The sequence below is a fragment of the Haliaeetus albicilla genome, chromosome 9, assembly GCF_947461875.1.
Source record: "Haliaeetus albicilla chromosome 9, bHalAlb1.1, whole genome shotgun sequence".
Classification (NCBI taxonomy): domain Eukaryota; kingdom Metazoa; phylum Chordata; class Aves; order Accipitriformes; family Accipitridae; genus Haliaeetus; species Haliaeetus albicilla.
The window spans coordinates 17,206,273-17,228,701 of record NC_091491.1 but is presented as its reverse complement, the minus strand read 5'-3'; the positions used below and the strand labels follow the sequence as shown (position 1 = coordinate 17,228,701).

At 39.0% G+C, this 22,429-nt stretch overlaps 2 protein-coding genes across 5 annotated transcripts in view; one reads left to right on the top strand and one right to left on the bottom strand.

Moving 5' to 3' along the window:
* LIMS2 (LIM zinc finger domain containing 2) overlaps positions 1–22,429 on the top strand; it is a 37,894-nt gene that overhangs the window by 2,659 nt on the left and 12,806 nt on the right. For 2 of the 4 annotated variants that reach the window (XM_069791939.1, XM_069791940.1), the window contains exons 2-4: positions 12,403–12,562; positions 13,392–13,458; positions 13,771–13,891. In XM_069791939.1, the coding sequence (XP_069648040.1) occupies positions 12,403–12,562; positions 13,392–13,458; positions 13,771–13,891 (348 nt within the window). Of the gene's footprint in view, positions 1–3,741; positions 3,763–12,402; positions 12,563–13,391; positions 13,459–13,770; positions 13,892–22,429 lie in introns of those variants that run through there. The other 2 variants (XM_069791938.1, XM_069791937.1) reach the window with 2 other exon arrangements.
* Positions 14,337–21,673, bottom strand: GPR17 (G protein-coupled receptor 17). Its single transcript, XM_009928762.2, has 2 exons — positions 21,407–21,673; positions 14,337–17,115 (listed from the first exon to the last, which is right to left on the bottom strand). Exon 2 carries the CDS (start codon positions 17,076–17,078, stop codon positions 16,044–16,046), a length of 1,035 nt encoding a protein of 344 aa, XP_009927064.1. The 5' UTR covers positions 17,079–17,115; positions 21,407–21,673; the 3' UTR covers positions 14,337–16,043.

Below are 22,429 nucleotides of genomic sequence, written 5' to 3'. Positions count from 1 at the left end.
CTTGTCAAATGGAAACACAAAAGGACTCACTTCTAGGTACTGTGATTACTGACACATTATCAGTAATTAAGATAGATGAAAAATAACTCCATTTTCATTTTTAAGAGTTATGTCCCATTTAGCTGCAGAGGGTGTCTCCTGAATTTAAACAACTGCAGTAATTTGATTTACTGATTTTTAGCATTAGGGAAAATATAATTCCAGAAAATACAAAGAAGGATGTGCACTTCTATGTATTCATAGTAGAAAATTATTAAAAATAGGTGACTATTTAGCGAATTATATTCAAATATTACATGTATCACAAGTTACATTGTTACAATGTGAGGATTGTGTTTTGTTAGGGAAACCTGATAAGTAGATCATTGGAATTTGCAAATAGTAGTTCTGACTGCCGTGTCTTGGCTGAGCTATTTTATATTTCTCTGTGTCTTGACTAAAGTGGCTATTATAGTCCCTAATTTCAAGAGCAGTCTGTGGTTTAATGGGAAGCTGTTAACTTAAAAAAACCCTAAAAAATCACCCTTTCTATGAATATATCTGTTCCAACTAAGATCCGAAGATAATAGACAGAAAGAAACTAAAGAGTTATATGTATTTTAGTTTTATTAAGTTACATGTTGTTAAACTACATTTGGAAATAAACTGTACAAGAGACAATGTGTTAGATATAAAAATAGTATGTTTCTAAGCAGCCTGTCTATATTTTGCAGTGTTGAGAAATACAATTTATGTGATTTTTGGTGCCTTTAGAAGTATACTGTGGTACTTCCTTACCAATAAATAAGTGAAGACTGCATCTATAATTTGTACTTGATGTGTTTGGTCCATGTCTTCACATTGTTTTTTGCCTTTTCAAGGATTGTTAGGGTTTGGGGGGGGGGGGGGGAGGGGCGGGGTTGCTTGTTGATTTTTTGTTGGTTGGGGGGGCGTTTTGCTACTGTGTTTTGCCCTGTTTTCTTTGTTCTTTGTGATGGACTTATTTCAAAGAAAAGAGGATCAGTGAATGACCAGTGAACAAAACATTGCCAAATGCCCAAAGTAGAAAATAAACCAGAACTGAAGATAATTTCTCTTAAGACTTTACTGCTGTGGTGTTGATTAGAAAAACATAAAGGTAAAAAACTGCCTGTGCTGTTTTATTTTGCCTTTAGAAATGAATCTAATACAAAGCCTAAAAAAAAATGTTTCCTAAGTGCATGTTTCAGGGCATAATTATTTTTATAAGAATTTTTTGTTATCACTATACTTGGTCTAATTGGGATCTGGATACGCCTATGTACTTCCTGCAGTCAACAAAAGAAGAACAGCTGCCTTTACAGATACACTTATTGATTGTTCCTAATCCTGTTGAGGTAAGAAATAAGAGTATATTATTTTTGATTAGGCTAGCGTTTGACTAGATGCTTTTTAATTCAGTAGAGAGCTGTTGCTGTGCATGTGCTCCATTTTATGAAGCAATTGCAAGTAAAATGGTTTGAAGGAGGAGGAGGGAGTGTAAAGGTCGATAATACTAAGAAAGGTTCTTGGCGCTGACTAGAAAGTACCTGCATCAAACTAAGAGATGTCACATCTCTGAATTATAAGCAGCCATTTCTACCCTTCTGGGTTGAAAAATGTGTTTTTAATCTTAATATCTTTCTGTCTCAGTCTGCTCTCTGAGGCTCTCTAGATAAGTTTTAATTTGTTGGAAGGTCCTTAGTAGTCTGTTCTGGGGACATAAAGGTGCTTCTCTGAGGAGAACTACTTGTTAATGCCTAAAAGAAGTCTAGCTGCTTTCTTCTCTGCTTTGGCCCAGAAAGTAATCAGCTGTAAGACTTTGTCATCGACCCTGTCTCTTAAAAGTGATCTGTCAAGAGGGAAAGAAAAACAAAATCATGCTTTTTCACTCTTTATGTGTGAGGCAGCAAGAGAGGAGTGAGTGAGAGAGCTTGCATTGAGGGATGGCAAGACAGGATGGTTATTGTTTTGATGTTTTTTTCCTTCAACTTCCTCATCTTCCCTTTAGAAGAAGAGTCATGCTTTCCTGTGGAAGAGTGGTTATTTGAAAACCAGTAAAATCATGTCGTATGAATCAGAAGGGTAAAAGCTTAGGTGTTTCAGAGAGAAGGAGATTTTTAGCTAGATTGCTTAAGTTAAGGGAGATTGATGTGGTGATTTAGTATCTTGCTCTGTGCTAAAAGTAAAAAGGTGATTTAATATTACTTTTTTTTATTGCTCTAAAATTTAAAAAGTCAGAAAAATCCCCAACATGGAGGACATTTTTCTTTTTCTGTTCTGTTTACATCATAAAGTAGAAATGGGTAAAGCACACATGCAATCTGAAAGAAATTATAGTGGCAGATTGGTGTCAAAGGTCAGGAGCCTGAAACTCCCAATGACATGTGGGGTGAACTGTAGGTTTTGAGGTTACTGATTTCTGGTTTTGAAAGTATGATGCTCTTTATTTGTGCCTGTTCTGCTGGGTCGCAGTAAACCCTTCTGTTTTTCTTTAAAGAACAAAAGGGATCTCTGCTGGTTAATACTAATTTAGTACTTATGAAGTCATCACTTCTACTTCTCTCTTTTTTTTTTATTTTTTTCCTCTATAGCTTGGCAGGCTGCAGTCATGGAATATGTTTCACTCTCATGCTACAAAAATCCTCATTTTTTTATAATTTACTAAAAAATAATTTGCTGGTAATGACTCTTGAGATGTTTTTTGTGGTGATGCTGATCAAATGACACTGACTTAGATGGTCCCATCTTCCACTGCTTTCCCTTTGTCCCTTTGTTCTCTTAAAAACTGACTTCTGTATTCTCAAATTTTTACTCTTTCTACCCCCTCTATGCTGGGCCCCAAGCCATTTGTGCTGTGTGATACTTTTTCTTTCTTGCAGGGGTGGTGGGTGGCGAGGGGGAGTGGTAGAAAGGGTGAACTCCTGTTAGAAGGCCCTGTTCAGTTCCTGGCAGGGAGCTCTGGAGGCTGGAATGCCAAGTATGTTCCTTCTCCCTGCTTCCTGACCCTCTGCTGCATGCCACTTCTGCAGGATGGAGTGTGTCCAGAGAGCAAAAGTCTTCACGCGTTTGTTTCTTGGAATACGCTTTATTCAAATGGAAGGAACAGTTCTGTTTTCGCAGTGTCCTGAAGACACTGCGTGATGCAGCAGCCTGCAGGGAACCACCTTAGAGATGCCAGGGTCAGATACTTATCTGCAGTAAACTAAAGCGTTCATTGTCAAGAGATCTAGTAATCCTTTTTGCTTTTCTGTATTTCTCTGTTGCTTTCATCAGAAAGTCTTCTTGAATTAAGTGGATTAATTATGTGAAGACTCAGGATTTTTTTTTTAAATCTCAGTTAAGAAATTTATACAGATACATTATGCAAGTCTAACACAGAATGAATTGCTGATGTGTGCTGACTTAAACAGGTAATTACTAGTGGAATACAGGAAAGAGGTTATCTGTTCTTCAAGACTGCAGCAGAATGGCAGACGAATTGTAAGAAACAATGCTCGAGCAGCGGTCTATGTATCCTGCTTTAACTCTTCTAAAATGTAAAGGCAACTCCCAAAAGGAAGGTGACTCATTGAATGTCAGTGTTGCTAGTGTTGTCTCCAGTTGTCTCTCTGCATTCCCCTTCACAGTGGCATTGGGTGCCATGGCTGGCCTGAGACTTCGGGGGCTGGCATCCTCCAAACTTTATCAACGCCGGCAGGATCGGCTAAGTGGCACAGGGTCGCTCCTGAGCAACAGGACAGATACAGCAGCTGGGATACGTGGGTATGTCTCTGAGATGAAAGGAATGGTATTGTTGAAGCGTTTTCCAGGATTTGATAGATGTTCGGTTTTGGTGGTGGTAGGGTTTTATTTAAAGTGGGAATTGTCTGCACACAGCCAGAGGGGTTGAAATCTGTTTATTTTCATTTCCAAGTAGATTACAAAGGAAAGGACTTTCCTGATGAGAAAGCTTTCAGTTTTTAACAATAACAGGAAAGCAACAATGGAGAACCTTTCCCATTTTGAAGCACTGTACTAGACTGTTCAGAACCAACATTAGTGCTAGTGTTGTTAATGGTAAGTATTTAGGCACTGTGGCAATAAAGAAATGGTGAAATGCAGTAATTTTTCAAAATTTTGATAGATTTCTACTGTTCCATGATTTTTTTGGGCTCAGTCGTCCATTTCTTCACCTATACTGTTAATAGCAAGCCAGTTGATTTTAGTTTTTGTAAGTAACTCCAGTCCAGCAGAAACTGAAGCTTCAAGTGTAGCTGCTTCTTGAGATTATTTATAACATGTCAACCACAGCTTCTTAAATCTGCCCAGACAATTCCATTGCTTGATTTGATCATTACTTTTCCTATGCTTCAGATTAAAATTTTACTTTACTTCTCAATTTTTATTTAAGTTAATTTTGGGCAGGAGAGAAATTAACAGGAATTAAATAAAACTTAGTTTCTTGCATTTGGGGAGAACTGTGAGCTGCAGCAGCAATATGGGATCTGAAGTCTGTGTCACTGGGGAGAACAGTGAGCATGCAGGAGAAGAGATTTTTTTCTAGCAGTCAGAAATTTTGAATTTCAGTCTTTTCTTAGCAGGAGATAGACCTCATGCTTACCTGTAGCTGAGCAATTGGTTTGACTTCTCAGTTTGAACTGTGGATCCCTCACTAGAACCCTACTTTTCCCACTATTTTCCTTTTAGCCTATAGCTATTAGTTAGTTGGTAAATTTTCAATTTTTCCTACACAAAGTTGTGGGTGTGAATGTAAGAGAATTTAGTGAGGAGCGGAGTAAGAAGGTAGTGAAAGAAATGGTGATGCCATTGAGTGGAGAGGATGCTGTTCAGGAAGAGTGAGAAGCATAGAAGGGACCTGGGAAAAAAAAGAAAATAAGCATTGAAAACAGCAATGGAACACAAACAGGAGAGTGTGAACTGAAGGTAGGAAGGATGAGGAGGTAAATGCCCAGACATAGTCATCTCACATTGTCAAAATGTAGTTGGCTTTCAGCTATTTAACTGTGTTTCATTGTAACCTGTAAGAGCCTTCCAGAAAGAAGGTGAAGGCACAATATTTTTTTCCCCTGATTTCCAATTATTATTTCTAATAATTTTTTTCTGAGTTTGTAAACACAACAGAGATTTTTCAAGCCTTGATTTTGTTTTTTTAGAGTTTAGTAGATGATCTGCTATGCAGAAAGAATGCTCTTTTCTGAACAGCATGTTTATAGTACTCAGCACTGCACTAGGATGGGTTTGCAGGAGAACATGGTTAGTTCTCATTTGCCTTCTATGTCAGCAAGGTTTCAGGAGCTGGAGCTTGGTGTTTGGAAAATGCTTATCTGTGTGAGATCTCTCGTTTTAAACCTATGCTATTAAGTGTGCTGTGTGAAGCTGCTAGAGGACGTGATCTAAGCAGCACTGGCATAGCAATGCTGACAGTAATGGTTCTCTAAATGTACTGCATCGGGCTTGGGCACATAAGTCTAGGAAGAGTGGAGTGGGGCAGGGAGCTCACTCTGAATCTGAACACAGCTAGCACTAAAGGGATATGATGCTAGGTAAGAGAATGGTCAGGGGCTGATACTGTGCTGTGTTGAAGGAGAGAGGTAGTGTAGGTATTGCTGTGGTGACACGTGTACAGAGCAAGGCAAACCATGCTTGCATATAAACTATATGCTGGCAGAATTTTTAATAAGGCCAGGCAGGTTTGGAGGAAATAATTTTTGCGGGTCGCAGAGTGATTTAGGGGGAAAATGTCTACATAGGTAAATTGAATACATTTTTGACATCATGGTTCTTGAAGCAAAGTAAGCATAAAGCCACATATTTTGGTTTTGCTCCGCAGGTGAGAGTGCTGCAGATTATAATCTGTTTGGGAATTTTGACTCCTGAATTATTTGTATTTTATCCACAGTTTTTGACCTATTGATAATTTTTGCTTCTCCCTCCTGATAGGACCTGATAGTTTATGTCCTTTCTTGAGACAAATGAGAGTAATCCAAAAGTAGTGTTGCTGCTAGTTGATGATAATTGATGAACACATTTGGGAATGGTCTGTCTTATCAGTGCTGGTGAACACATTTGGGAATGATCTGTCTTATCAGTGCTGGTAAACACATTTGGGAATGATCTGTCTTATCAGTGCTGGTAAACAAACTACACATTTTAGCTCGTTTGAGATAATGGAATTGAAGAAGAGAAAGATGAAATGTGTGTAAGAAGTTATTTATCAAATATACATTGTGGGTGAAGTCCACACATAATAAATAATAAATAAAAGGGTGTTTTTCCTGTGTAAGAGCTATAACCTCTTTAAAACCTTTATGTTGTTGATGTTTCCCTGGGCTGAGTGAACACTGCTAAAGGTATGTCTTTCTAAGTGATTGATCATGGTTTACTGGAAATAAGTAATGCATTGCATTGGGAGGGACTACCAAGTACCTGTGGCATAAGATTTTTTTCTGTGTCAATACCAACAGACTTTCGTTGCTGCTGCTGGTCTGAAAGGTCTCCCTGATTGTGGCTTGTCCTGCCGGCCAGCCATATGGACATTGTATTCTGTGAAGTGCGTGAAGGAGTGGAATTTCTTTTTGAAACCCCTGGCTTCTTCTAGTAGCAAATTGCTATTGCTGGTAGGCCGAGGAGAGATGAGGACCCATAAAGATTTTTTTTCCATATTGTGACCACAAGTTGCTTTTTTAAGTTTTTCTTAATTCTGGTTATCCCTGTGTAGTAAATAAGAACAAAAAAATGTTTATTTCATTGAGAGATTGGGGGCTGCATGGTCAAGGAATATACGCTGAGAGAAACACTAATCGTTTCTTATTTAGCTGAAAAAAATATTTAAATAGGGAATGAACTGAAAATTCAGTATAAGTGGAAGGAGAAATGCTGAAAATGTTAAGCTATGCACATAGTTTTATCAAATGCACAACAAATCATACATTGAACAAATGGGTATATTTTTTTCCTCCAACATTTTATGACAACTTTAATAATAACCTTAAAGAAGTTAAATCAGTCTGGGAAAGTTGTCCAGATAAAAGTCAATTGCAGTAAAGCAATTTTAGAAGAATGATACGGGTAGTTGAGGGCTGTTTTTCAGCAGAAGTTCATGAACTGGTACCCTTCCTCTTTGTTTTTTCTTTAGATTAGTCATTATCTGTGAAATGAATCATGAAGTCTGGTATTGTCCCGGCAAATATTTTTATTTTGTCTTTGTCAACATTAAGGACTTAAAGCCACAAATCCTCAACCATGCTATGGGGATGGGAAGAAGCCCCTCTCCTGGAGTGCTCTGATTTTTATCTTAGCTACTGGCATCTATGATATACACAAGCTTACTAGGTTTTTGACTTTTCACTATCCTAGGCATCTGTGTGTGTATACACACTAGAAATGACTATGTAAATGTTATCATATTGTGATAAATTCTGTACACACTAGTTTCTACTGGTAGACCAGAACAAGAGGAGAATACCTTTCTAGGAGTCCGTAGCATAGGTACAGTGCCTGTCTGCTGAGGTTTGGACAATGCCCTGGGCTCTTCTATACTGAAATGTTGTCTTCCTTTCTTTTTGTAGGATCTGTAAGGTTTTTGGTCATCTCTGTATTAAAGTAGATCTTCATTCAGCTTTATGATGAAAGAGAACTCTCTTTGACACTAAAACCAAAAAGCTTTCAAGACCAATTAAAGAAAACTGATTTTTTCTGACTGGGCTTTTCTGACAGAAGCACTCCTTGCACCTGCAGTTCCTTTCTTGGGCCTGATAGAGTCTGAGACTGTTCGTCTGTTCTCCTGGTTGTCTAGTTGTCTGGCTCATTTTGTCTTGCATCCATGTTTAAGGTACTGAATTCTACTAATGTCAAGGCTGGAGTTTCTGTTCTGCTCTCTTAGCAGTGCAAGTATTAGATTTGCTTTTTTTTCCTCAGCCTGTCACTGGTGCTAGATCCCTGTGGACAGATGTTTAAAAAAGGAGATAACAGTATAGAAGCTGTAGCATTTTAGCCAGCTTTCTTGGTATTTAAGTCCAACCGCACCCCCCCCACTCCCTGCTTTTTTTTTCCTGAAGTAATATAATACAGGCCCAATTTCCTGAATCTGTATGAGAATATGATATAAAAATGTGACATTTGCTAGCCCAAATATATATGAAACCATTGTTTTTGGAAGATAGATCCATATTGACTTTAGTGATACAGGAAGGTAAAATGCTTTCAAATCTTTCTATAGCACCTGTACTAGTGGCACAGAATGGGTCTCCCAATTAACTTCCACTTCTTATAAAGCAGGAATTTTTCTTTTTTTTTGTTTTCAACTTGAGAGCAATGCTGATACTTTATAATAAATAATTCTGAGAAGTCAAAGCATGAGAAACCCACACCTAATTATAATAGTAGATAACTAACTTCTGTAAACTGGGTATTTTGACAAAGGTAATTTGTTGCAGATATGGCACATAATGGTGAAAGATTGGAAAAAGTGTTGTTTGAGCACTGGTATTTTGGGGGTTTGCACAGGACAGGATAACTTCAGGATGTTGAGCTAGTCATGTTTTAATAGCCTTTCCTGTCTTTGTGTCACCAGCTTATTGTTAAAACAGAGGAAGATTCTGTATTTTACTGAATTGCAAAAAATCAGTGAGCAGACAGAATACAAGAAGCACTCCGTATTGGGGACTGTCCTTTGTGGGAAAGATTCAGATCTAAATATCTTATGATTGACACAGCAAATCAAACTTCCCTGGTCACTCTTGGCACCACCATCAAAAGGATGGTTTTACTGTTGCTCTTCCTCTCCCTGTGCTGCTGGCAGAAGTGGTTTTGCATCAGTGTAGTAAACTGAATCATAAAACTGCTCTGAATTAGAACTGTCCTTCCTCCCCCTTCCAGCCTTTAGTTAATTTTAACCTTGAGCTAGTGAATAAATGCTGCTTCTTGCACAAGGAAGAGGGCACACAGGGGTGTGTAGTTGAGGGAGATCAAGAAACTTTGGCATACATGAAAGTAAAATTTTTGAATAAATTTGAAGTCTTACCTTTAGGGCAATGCTGAAGTTGCAAATTTTAGCTTGAGTGTAAAAGAATAAAACGTCTTAAGTAAAAATGGATGCAAGTCATGAATGAAAAGAGAGCAGAGAGGTAAAGCTCAAGCTATGATTATCAAAGAGCCACAGCTGCTGGTCTGTATTACAGGAGACAACATTGGTCAGGAGCTGATGTGCGATTTAGTTGTCTCCTGTACAGCTCTCCCCAACAAATTTCAACTGGGTTATAGTTGAGGCAGAGAACTGTGTTATTCTGAGTACAGGCTCTTTTATTTTATTTTTTCCTTGACTAATAGTTTCTCTCATGTATGAGTAACAAGTCATGATCATTAGCTCATTTGCATTGTGGCATTTCTTGGACAGCTCAGGCTGTATCACAGTCATCTTTCTTATGCCTTTAAGGAAATTTTGTCAGCATCAACCAAGTTCTTCTAGCTCAAACATTTTGAAAATTTTTTAATGTTTTCCATTTCCAAGACTTTGAAGTGCTTGTTCTATGCTGTTTTGCAAAATCAGTAATGATTTTTCGCTGCGTATCATATTCTGTTGTTAAAACAGCATTGGAATATCTTGAGCAAATTCCATAGCTAGGAATTGCACCTTTTGCATCATCATGCATCAGCAGAATGGTAAAGAAACTCTTGGGACTCTTGATATTCTCTTGCTTTTGCAAATGAATGAGGTAAATTAATTTTTTTAGAGTTAAAAATTAAATCTAAAGTTGTACTTCATGCTAAGGGAAGACAGTGAGAACACAGAACAATGCTGCATTTGACTTTCACTAGGAATTTCAATTTCCCAATAGATTTTTATATTGTTTAGAAGTTAGGGTTTATTGTGGGGTTACTCTATCTTGACAGCCCTCAAATGCTGGTTTCAGAATGGAGGCTTCCGAAAGCCTTATTCTTAGGAGTGAATCCCTACGTCTTCATTACCTTTCTTACCAACACAGCCATGGGACTTGCGTCAGAATGTCTCCCAGGATAAATGTACTCAATAGTGCTTGGTGTGAACTATAACGCTCGTGAACTTGCACCGTGTTTCATACAGGAACATGGCTGTGCAGCTTGCAGGCTGTAATTGTTGCATACTGCTGTTGTCTGGGTGGCAGCTCTCTTTCTTGCAGAGTTCAGCCAGCAGGTAGTTGGTAGTGGCAGCGAATGGGTACTGTTCCTTCCCTAGAGTGCTGTTAAAGTCCATTTGGAGAAAGAAAAAAAAACAACAACCAAAACGAAACAAAATCAGGATTTTTTAAATGTCGATTTCATGTTTATAAAGAAAAAAACCCAACAAACACAACCTTAGATCATGCTTTGTTGTTAGTCTGTAGGGTGTAATACTTGCTGTCGTGTAGGAAATTTTGAGACTCGCTGGAATGCTGTTTTGCCTGATTTTCTTCAATAACCCAGAGGAGCTCTTCCACTGATGTTGACATGAGGCTTTCTTAATCGTGGCTGTTGGCTAGCTAAAGTCTTGGAATTCAGGCATCAAATTTTTCAAGAGGGAAAAAATACTTGATGGGGAGATTGTATTTTCAAGTTCTGGTACACGTTTGCATGATGTAACTGAAAGAGTGGCGATTGAACACTAAGCCGATTAGGTGTCTCGGCTTGCTGCAAACACTGATGTTTTTGTGTTGACCTCCTCCTTTGGTAGTCTGTCAGGATAAAAATGTTTCTTTAACCTATGATGTCTAGTTTATGAAATTGCAGGATTTCCTGCTTATCTGTAATTCCGGTCCATGTCTGTTTTTTAAAGGTCCTTCATACTACAATAAGGAAACAAGTTATAACAAATTTGTGCTAAATTAGTACTCCATTCTTGAAATATTACCAGCTCCCTTGGTCTTTGCCACCCTTGGAATTGCAGTGGTGGAAAGAAAGTATCTTTTTACTGAGCGGTCACTCCAGGTCACACCACAGGCTATTTGTACAGGCTGCAGGTGTGATACTTTGGCTCAGCTGAGGCAGCTGAAACACAGGGCTGTTTTTGTTGCCTCGGGAGTATGAGGCTGCTGCCTGCTTGTTCTAGTTGCGCTCAGAGTACAAAGCCCTGGAATACAAACAGTGGAGTGTTTTTGTAAGGGTGTCTTCAACCAGAGGAAAGAGAATCTTCTGCTACTGGGACATGCTTATTGAATTACTGTTCTCTATGAAGAGGTGTGGAAAGTAGCATGTCAGGTTGTAGAATAACACTAATGATGGAAATTCAGTTCAAAGTAGCTTTGAATATAAAAAGAAAGAAAAAAAAACAACTTTTAAACCAAGCCATCTTTCATTTTATGTATACGTTATGTGCTTCAGGAAAACTACTACAGGAATATTCCAGATATTTTTAACACACTGGAAATTTTTTATAGTCCCACCCGTAAAACTATCTTTCCAATCATAGAATTCAGAAGGTGCCCAGAAGGCATAAAATAGTTTTTCTATATCTAAAGTGTAACAATATGGAATTTTTATATTATTGGATAGTCTGGTGGTTAAAAGAAAGATCACATTGCAACAAAAATTGAGACTTTTTCTTTATAATTTTTCCTTCCCTGTTTGAACATGCAATATATGATTTTAAAACTGCATTCTGTTACTATATAGAGAACTTAGATTGCCATGATGGCAAATGTGAAAATTTTGTGAAAGAGTTTAGGGTCGTCTGCTTTTTAGGGGAGACAGAGGAAACATCCTTTACACGATTTGCGAGTGTGGCTTTGGGGGTTTTTTAACCTCACTTTCTGAGGAAATGAAGCTGATGTATTTGCCAAGCCAGCCAGAGAGACTTCTCTCTTCCCATACCTTTTTAACACTTTGACAGTTTCAACTAATGTGTCAGGAATACAGAGCCATTATATGCAATTATTTTCCAATGAAACTTGTGCACATAAGCTGCTGGGTAGAGGGGGAAATGCCCTGTTAATTCCTACAGTGAAGGGGAGACTGCAGTGGGATATCAGTGCTTATTACACATCAGAAAATCCTCAGAGGTGCACATCCTGAGACCAGAAATCCCAAGAAGTCAGCATCATTGTGTTTGCTGCTCTCTGAACTACTGGTTTATTTAAAATTGTAGACATTTGGTATGAGCTATTAGCAGGATGACATAATGGGGTGAAAGACTGGTGAAGCAGCCAGAAATGTGCAATAGGTAAGTCTGCTACATGAGCTCGTTCTGCCATGTGTGAGTTGCAAGAACGTTTTTTCTAACTGATGTCTGTGCTGAATTGACTCATTGGTCTTTTTTTTTTTCATGTAAAAGGGAATTTAAAGCAGTGGAAGTGTTGTGTTCATAGATGTTGGGGAAAGTTGGGTGATATTATTATAATCATGTGATTGGCTGTGACATTGCTCATGTTCTTACTCTTGTCTTTATTCCAGTAATATGTCCGATGCTCTCGCAAATGCAGTATGTGAACGCTGCCAGACTCGATTCGATCCTGCAGAGAGGATTGTAAACAGCAATGGGGAGCTCTATCATGAAAACTGCTTTGTCTGTGCTCAGTGTTTTCGTCAGTTCCCAGATGGGCTTTTTTATGAGGTGAGGTCTCATACTGTGTGTAAGGGAAGAGAAATAGCTCCATTAAAATGCAAGGAATTAGGTCAAAATTCTGGCAGAAATACAAATTTCCATCTTCCTTGCATGTTTAATTTCTTAGCCCTAAACAGTTTCTTGCTATTTTTCTGAGGGACTTCCAACTTAATTTTGGTTTTTTTGCTTCTCACATACTCCTTGCTATACAGCAGTAACAACAAAAACTGTGTGCTTGCTCTTTGGGTAAGAGGCATTTCAAAAAGAAAATAGAAAATGTTTCTTAATATTTCATTAGACATAAGTGAATTTTTGTCTTTATTTTTAGACATTTCATACCAAACTTTTCCAATTGGGCAACTGAAATTGGTGAACCCATTTAAAAATGAAGTTGAAATATTTTTACAGAATATGTGCGAGCACATATTTTGAATAACATGTTATTTTAAACATGCTGCATTCTTAATTTGCTGTGAGTTTTAGCCTCGTGTAGGAGGAGTAGTTCTGAATTACATAAGCAAAAAAAACTGAAACAAAAATTAAATTAAAGCCAACTAGGAAAAGGGCTTTGGACACTTCAAGATTTTTAATGTCTTCTAGCAGGATTGCTATTAATTTAACTGTTTGCTATGATTCACCATGAGGCTGAAGCTGTATCTGGATATTTCTTTAAGAAAAATCCTCAGGAGTTTAAAAACAGGTGAGGGGGGGCTAGAACTGGAAAACTTGACTGGCCTTGACTAGTTGTTCATTTCAATGGAAAATCATGCTGAACTATCAAGACATAAGAGTAGTTCAGTTATTCATGAGGGCTCCTTCTCTTTTGTTTTGTTCACAGTTTGAAGGTCGGAAGTACTGTGAGCATGACTTTCAGATGCTGTTTGCTCCTTGCTGCGGGGAATGTGGTAAGATGTGGTGCATGTCAACACTGTGGGGTAACAGCTACAGGGCTGTGCAAACCTCCCACCATTGCAGTGACATCCAGCCCTGGGCTGGGATTGTTGAGGTCATTTTGAGGAGCAACAGCTTTGGACAGAAACAAAGCATGATATCAGCAGTGATTTGGGGGTATCCTGGTTGTGGGAATAATTGGGGTTTTTTCAAAGTTAGACTGTAATAGTTCTTGTGGAATTAAAGTGAAAGGATTATGAAGGGCAGTAGACTTTTGATAAGACTATTTTCTGCATGCATCTCAAGGTGTTGCTTTCCTTTTGCAGGTGAGTTCATTATTGGGCGTGTTATCAAGGCAATGAACAATAACTGGCACCCAGAATGTTTCCGCTGTGAACTCTGCGATGTAGCACTTGCTGACCTGGGTTTTGTAAAGAATGCTGGCAGGTAAGGTAGAGCAGGAGCTCTGAAAGTTTTATCAGTATGTTATCAGTACAGTAGTGACATGTTGAGAGTGGTCAGTTAGTTGTACACTGAGAGGTAAAGCTTGAAAAGGTACAGAAGAAGTTTTAAGGAATAGCCTGTTAGGAGATGGGAAATGGAATGAAGAACAGTGTTCTTCATGCAGTGAAACATGTAGAAAGCAGAAACTCAGATTTTAGCTAGTGGATGGGTTCTGGAAAAGAAAGGGATTTCAGGCAAAAGGTTGAATAGCAAGGGAGAAAAAGGGATTATGTGATCCTGGGCAGGCTATTTATCAAGTAAGCTGCTGAGCAGGAAGTCAAGATATAGCAAAAGGCCAAGAGAATAACACGAGGATTACAGCAGGTGATGCCCCTTGTCTTTGGAAATCATTCATTTTATATACAGGAATATAAAAATGAGTCCTAAACATTGATTAATACATTTAATTAAGAAGTAAGAAATAAAAAACATAAAAGAGAACTTGCACAAAAGCATACCATGATAAGAGAATAAAACAATCCAGCAGTTAGCAGTGTTGCACAATTCATAGTTAATTTCAGGCTTTCATATGTCTTGAGCAAAGCGTAGTAGTTTCCTAGAGTTTATAGTCTCACTAACTAAATGGTGAAGAAGGGAAGGAAAGGTTATATACTTGTACCCTGTCCAGCAGGGAATCCTCTCAACTCACTCTTCTCTTCCATCCTGCATGCAAATTCTGTGTCTTAGTTTTTGGAGTTGGGCATAACTGATTTTCTTCTGACACCTAAGCTTGTTAGAATGGGCTGTTGTGATAGCCCCTAGGGTGTTTTGGGAAAGCAGTCAGGATTGAAGCAGTTCAAGCAGGATAAAGTATGTTTGATTTCATAATTTGTGGACCAAATCTAAAATGGTAAGGAGCTCATTCCCAAAAGCATGGAAAAGGGATATGCATGTGTATGTATCTGTACATAAAAAATAAAATTTACCTGTCACGTGGTTTCCTATAATATTTATCTCCATAGCATAGAAGCAGTCTTCTAGTAAATATTATTGGAAACTCTTGGGTTCTTTTTCCCGCTTCTTGTTGTACTTGGTCTTCCCTAGTCTGCCTGTCATTTCCAGACATATTCCACTGGATGGAATTTGTATCAGTGAGGATAGTTAAGATAATCCTTACTTTATCCATAGTGAAGGAATAGTCTTGCTGGATAAGTCACAAAAAATAATTGCAAAACACCTCAAAGATAGGAATCTCTTCTGGACAAAGTAAACTTCACTTCTTCATATGCTTGCTTTTCTTCAGTTTTGCAATTTGGGTTCTTATTTTTAAGATTCTGTATGTAGTAAAGATGAATGCTGTATTCCTAAGAAGCTGGTTTCCATTCTTTAGTTTGAGGGTTATCAGGATATCTGATGTTTTGCAGGGAACTACGTAAAAGAGGCAGTGTACTAAATATTGTCCAACCTCTGTCTGCAGCTTTGAGACAATGGCAGAGGGCAGATAGAAAAGGTAGTGTGAAGTTTAGTGCTCATTTCTGGCTCTGAATTCTGGGAAGAAGTAAAAAAATTGTAAGTCCTATCTTAATTCCAGTCCAGGTTGGGTGCATTGCAGCATTTTGGTCTTTTTTTCTTGCTACCATTTAGTACCAATTTTCTGTCTACTATGTATAAACGCTTAGAATTCAGAGACTTGAACAACATATGCAAGCATGCTGTCTTTTCATCAGGCAGGTCTATCTCAGGAGTCGATCTCTACTGCTGGCACAATATAAAATTTTAATGTAGGCTGTATGCATTGTGCAGAGGAAGACTCATTACTGAATGCTTTGGGAATTAAGTTCTTTTTTTTTCTTTAAAAAAAACGTCTGTTTAATAGCCTCTTTGCTCCCTTCCCTATTCCTAAGTGTTCAGCCTTGTTTCACATCTTGGAAATCAGTAGAACTGTAGTTCTGTTTGCAGTTTCAGTAAGAGACAAGTACATATGATCTCTGTTGTTAGAGGGATTCTTGCTAATTGCAGCCCCATAAAAACAACATAACTTCCCTCCTCAGGATAAGTTTGGCTCTGGGTGGACTATCTTGCTGCATATTTGTGCTCTCAGCTGATCTTGGTAGAATAGAATATTCTTAAGTTGAAGCAGTGACAAGAGTCATGTTCACAGTTCAGATTTAGCACTTAGTGAGCTTTCATTTGTCTTACCCTCATATGTCTGAGGCAACATTACAGTCTTTTTAACACAGAACAGATTGCACAAAGCCTCACGGAATTTCTCAGCTACAAAAAAATACATGACTGGGTCAAAGGCACCATTTAGACTCGTGAGGCAGGAAGTGATGCGGTTACTGAGGGCTAGAATACGCTGTGTTTCGCAGGAAGCTTGGGTCCCATTGTAATGGAGAATATAAATGTAGCGATTGACATGATAAGGTACAAAGCAAATCAGAAAGATCATCAGGACCATGATGATCATTTTGATAGCTTTTTCCTTCAGGTGTTTCTCAACTCTGTTCCCACTCTTTAGGCTTTGGATGATTAATAAGTAGCAAGTTACTGTAGTAACAAATGGGAAAGTGAATGCCACTGCTAAGGACGCAAGGGCATGACGTGATGCCTTTTCTCTGTAGAGCTGCAGGCAGACGGTTGTGTTTTTCATCTCGACTGTCTGCACACTAAGCAGCAGAGGTGCCATTGCAACCCCAACTGTAACCCACAGAAAAGCACATGCCAAATGGGCATAAAGGGACCTGCGGAGCTTGATGGACTTCACAGGGTGCACAATGGCTAGGAAACGGTCAACGCTGATACACATGAGGAAGTAGATACTGGCATACATGTTGAGGTAAAAAAGGAAGCCAGTGAGTCTGCATGGCATCTCACCAAATGGCCAATGATTACCAGAAAAATGGTACACCAGCCGGGTAGGAAGTACGAGCACAAAGAACAGGTCAGCCACAGCAAGATGCATCAGGAAAATGTTGGCAGGTGTGCCTGACTTTTGGTCCCGGATGAAGAGCCAAAGAGCCAGGGCATTGCCAACAAAAGCCAGGATGAAGTCCAGGAAGTAGAAAGTGGCAAAAAGGATGTTCTCGAGGTGTGTCTCTTTGCCACATTGCTCTGACGTCTCCAAAGAGAAATTTGTTTGATTTGAGCAATGGAAGAGTAAGCTTGAGGGATCTGCTGGGCCATTCATTTTTCACCACAGTTTTGAAGAAAAAAAAACCCCAAACCTGAAAGAATTGAGATAGTATATTACAAAAGAGCCTGGCTTTCTCTGTGAAGATAAAAACCCAACAAACAAACCCCCCAAAAACACCCCAAAAAACACACATGGAAATCAGTGATGTCTCCTGTTTGCTAATATTGGTATTTAATATGAGAGGTCAGTCTGAGTTTAAACACTTATATTAAAATTCTGAATGCCTCCTGCTCAGCTGGGTTTTCCAGACCATTAATTCCTGTTGAAGGAATCACTGTAAAGAGCTAGCTAGCTGATTATGAGCTTGTCTCCAACCTGTGCTGAGACCAGTTGAGTAACAAAGTAGTGAAATGCTTATGTGTCTGGTTAATGAAAGAGCAGAAGTGGGTTCCGTATGTCTAGCTAGAAAGTATTTCCCATGTTTAATTTGAAAGCCTGATTCAGGACTGAAGAGCTGCTAATGAGTCAGCTTTTCTGAGCACAGGTATCTGTTGTAAGGTGACCTAGCTTAGAATATCTGTCTTGTTCCTAGAAAAGGCGGAAGACAAGTCAGGTATTGTTGCTATTAAAAAAACCCCAGGGTTCCTGAAAGTCTTTGGGAATTATTTTAGTCTAAAGTCCTGTATTTAAGGCAAATGCATCTAGTTCCAATATAGGAGGAGACTTTTCAGATGGGTAGCAGCATCTCATTTGAACAGCAAAAAGAACTGAATTGACTCAGAAAAGATTATTAGTAAAGCCCATGCTGTCAGTTACTTGTTGAAGTGTCATCCTTCCCTGCAGCTTTCTTCTCCCTCAGAAGCCAAATTCCCACTGTAGCTTATCCAGGGCCTTTTCCAAGTAGCAGCTTAGTAAAACTGAGTTTAGGTTTGCCAGTCTCTCTGTTGTCTGCAGGGTCCTGAACAACATCAACAAAATGTGATAAGATTTTCTGGGTGTCTACCCATGGCTTTTTATACATTTCTCATCTGTGGGTATAGGTGGTAGGGAAATGCAGGCAGTCTGAGTTTCCAGCATTGTCTCTGTTTCTGGAATTCCTCAGAGGTGTTACAGTATGCGCAGCAGTACCTCCATTGTGCTCACCATTGCGTTTTGTACTGATTGATCATTTCTCCATAATATTCAATACATGTTTAAATACATCCATTTTCATCTACTGAGATTAAAATTTTAAGGTGGTTGCTGACATTGTTAGACAAAATTTTTAGTCTCGGGCAGAAGCTATGCTATATGCTGATACCTTACATCATTAGACAGTTGATACAAGGCATTACGCAATGCATCCAGCTTCCCAACAGAACTGGTTATTCAGATGTCTAAGAATATTGGTGGCTAATCGAGAAACTGAAATGGGATTAAGAACAGACCAATATATTGGAAAATGTAAACAAAATTCCAAGGTAATTACCATCTTTTGTTTGGCTGCTGTCACTTTCAGGTGGACAGAAAACTACAGTAGCTAAGAGATTAATGTGCTGGACCGCTTCTGTTTAGTCACAGTTGAAGACACAAAAGTCAACAGAAGGGAGACTAAATGAAATTCAGAAACTGAAATTTCTTCATATGACCACAGAGGGACCTTCTTACTCCATGCACTGCCTAGATACCCTGCATGTTTATGGCACAAAAAAGACTCCAGGTTTGAGTATGGGTACTCACTGCCAGCTGCAGCTTCTAGCTGTAGTCCTAGAGATGGCAACAAATTGTTATCTTGGAATTACTGGAAGTGCATGTGCAAGGAAAACTCTACAGCCCTTTTTTCCAAGGGACATTTTATCTATAAAAATACATGTGAAATCTTGCTTTCTTGTACACAAGGAAAGTTCCCTGTTGCAGTTTTCCATGTGAATTTCCTGGGTTTGCAGAGGAGCCTGCAATTTTTGTTTTTAGTGTTTATTTGTCCCTTACAAAGTAAAGCCTGCAAGTATTTTTGAACACAAGATTTTGAAGTTTGTGTATGATAGTACTGTTGAATGCTTAAATACTTGTCCTCCCTGGATTGAATTAGTTTAAATACGTATTTTTCTGTTGCATACCAAAGGAGAAACATGATGAGACAATGCCTTTTTACTGGGTGTTAATTTACAATGGTACCTATCACCTGATGTTCTGGCTACGTAGCCTTTTTTTGTGTCAGGCAGTTTGTTTAAATACGCTTTTAATCTGCGAGAAATGTAATCAGGTCATCTTTATATACACACCTGTCAGTGATTGGGTGGTCTGATAGCTAAGCATTACTCTATACATGGTTATGACACCACTGTGAAAGCAGTAAATGCTGGCTTGGACCAGCTGAAAAGGCAGAAGTAAGGGCTGTCTAAAGGAAGAGATAGGGATGTCTCTTGTCTGAATGATAATGATTTAAATCAGTTCAGGAAGCAAAGCAGTAAGCAGACTTATTCCCTGTTTACAAGCTAAATACCAGGGGTTTAGCAGCATGATACATTGAACTGATTCTGTTTGAGCTGATTTCCTAAGGAGGATCTTTGGGATTCAGATTCAGCTTGAGTGTCAGTGCCAGACTTGGAAGAGCCAAGACTTAAAAGTTGAGAGTTTTGTCCTCACTGTTGGCAGCATTGAGTCTGCCATTGATTTCTATCTGGACATGCTTTCACTGCAAAATACTGTGGGGTGGAGTAGAAAGGAGAATGTCAGAGCTATCTAGAAGCCCAGTATGTCAGTGTCAGGAAGGGAGAGGCTTAGAACTAATGATAAAATTGAAATAGATTCAGTCTTTTCAAATTAGTGCCTTCATAGGAGAGCTGCTGTTACCTAATTTACTTTTTAGAGCAAGGTGAAGGGAGGAATTTTTCATTGCCTGGTCAGAAATCAGAAAAGGGAAGTGGGCCTCTTTCTAATTTTGCTTAGGTTTTAAATTAGAAGGGAATATTAATCAAGTTTTTTATTTTTTTTCACAATTCTGTTTGTTGACGTGAAAATTGTGGTGTAGCACTTGAGTAGGTTAGGAGAAAAGTTGACATGTCGATAGATTTAATTGTTGAGCTTATTTTTAGAATCAATATGTTTTCAACAAAATGCTACAACTTTACAAAAGTAATAGTTCTTTGACAGTGTGTTCTGTAGACAGTGTGGAAAGCCCTCTGCTGTTATTTAGAGTTCCACTTCTATTTTGCCTGGGTTTATCCTATCAGTTTAAAATAAATGTGTTTAATTTTTAGTTTTTTTCTTTCTTTTTGTTTGTTATGCTTACAAAAAAAGCACTCAAAGTCTTAGAAAGCTTGTTGTACCAGTCTGTATGAATGCTAAGAGCAAACTGGAAACCTTCCCAAATTACCTAGAATGTGTAGTTTCTGCTAAGCTATATGGTGGAAGAGGCTTTGACTCCACAGACAGAAAACTCCTTTAGGAGTCTGGCTCATTGTCCAATAATTTCCGCTTGGATTGTATTCTTGGTGTCGTGTGAATATTTAGTGATTTACGTATTGCTAAACAGAGCACTGTTTTGGAACGAGCCATTATCCCAGGCCTCCCAGGGCTGAGCTGTAATGGGGATGTCACTGCTCATTTGAAATGCATGCACACTGACCGTATTTTATGCCCTGTTTCTCTTCTGCTTAGAAACAAGCAAAGGAACAATCCACAAGGCTGTCAGTATAGACACAACCTCATTACTCTTCCAGCAGATGCTATATCTATCATTAATGAAATGACTAATAAGCAGAGGAAATATTTAGCTCATCATAAGTTAGTTACCTGGCTAGTTTGGAGCTTTTATTATAATGCCCACTGCAGATAAATTTGAGCTATATGTTAGGGTTTGTAGTGGACATTAGAAATTCCTGGTCTTGCTCTCAGCTAAAGCAATTTCTGGTTTGGGATTATGCTTGTTTGTAGGTTTTCATGATTATGGTTGTAGTGTCTTGTGAAACAGGAGTGTCTCCTATCTTTCACTGCAAGTAGTCTTCATTAGAAATAGTCCACTTCTGACTGAAGTTATTCTCCTGAAAATCACTCCCTGCTGAGCCTCCCACCTTTCGGCTGAAATACTTGTTTCTTGTGAGCATCAAAATGGTGTCGGAGAGCACTGACATCCCATACAACTGTCAGTTTTCCTGACACAAATGGACATACATTAGGTACAGAAATTTTAAAACTTTTATGTTTTGGAGGAGTGATGTAAAGAAGAGTAAGGAAATTATTCTTTGAAGTTCAAAAAAATGCTGCCTGTTCTTAGTTTCAAACATTTCCATTATATTCATCCGCCTCTGCTTGTGTGTCTGTCCACCTCACTGACACCAGCTAAAAATAATGCCGTTAGGAAAGCTCCTTCATTATTCTGCTAACAGAAGTTTGTCTCTTACCTCTTTACAGTGCAGTCCTATGGGTGGAGTATGGGGTCCTTTTGGGGAAAATCTCAAGGAACTCCTTCTGATGACAGCAAACCAAATAGAAGCAGCAATGGTGAAAACAAGATGATCCAAAAAGAGCACACAGTTGCAGAGTTGCTGAGGGTGGAGAGGGGAGCCCCTCTATATAGTGTCCTTCTAGCTCTGATAGCGCATTATCAGCTCAGTCACACAACAGAGCAGGAGAGAGGACACCCCAGCACTGAAGAGCAGTCTTCATCCCAGCTGAGCTCTTGGCACTGGGGTTGCTGCTGCTGTTATAGATATGAATATACTGTATGAATATTCCAGTGTTCATGGTGCTTACTGAAGGCTGCTACTGAACTCGCAGCCGTGAACACAGACTTCTTGGAGTCCCCTGATTATTTTAGGAGGGTGGAGAGAAGCATTGTTTGGGGGAAGTCTGGTATTAATAGACACAACAGGACATTTCAGAATGGGATAATTCCATAATGGTGGGAGTGGGGAGGGGGAGAGGGAGAGGGGCAGCTGCTATGGTAACAGCTTAGCCTGTCCAACACTTCCCTTTGCTTGCAATAGAGGAGGGTCTATGGGACAGCAGAGAGGGTTTGTGAGTGGGGAGGGGTTGATAATGGTTTATCAGTGCAAATGGCTGAAGGCATCTTATTCAGCTGAATGAGAGGGGTCTCTTTCAGGACATTTGCTTCAGGGTCCCTATGTCCTGCCTGTATAATTACTCTGCATTTGACAGTGCTGAATAAAATTGATGCCTTTATGCTGAGATGAGCACAGCTGCATGTTTCCTTATAATGGGGTGCTGTCTGCTTTTTCTGGACTCCGTCTGGGCAGACAGTTCCAGCCCTGGAGAGAGACACTTGCTGACAGTAGGACTCAGATTTGATGAGAATAATAATGATACTTAGCACTTAGACAGACGCCTGCCAGCTGAGGGTCATAAATGTTTGAGGTCTCACAACAACATCTGTGTTGTATTCTTATCCCCATTTTACAGATCTA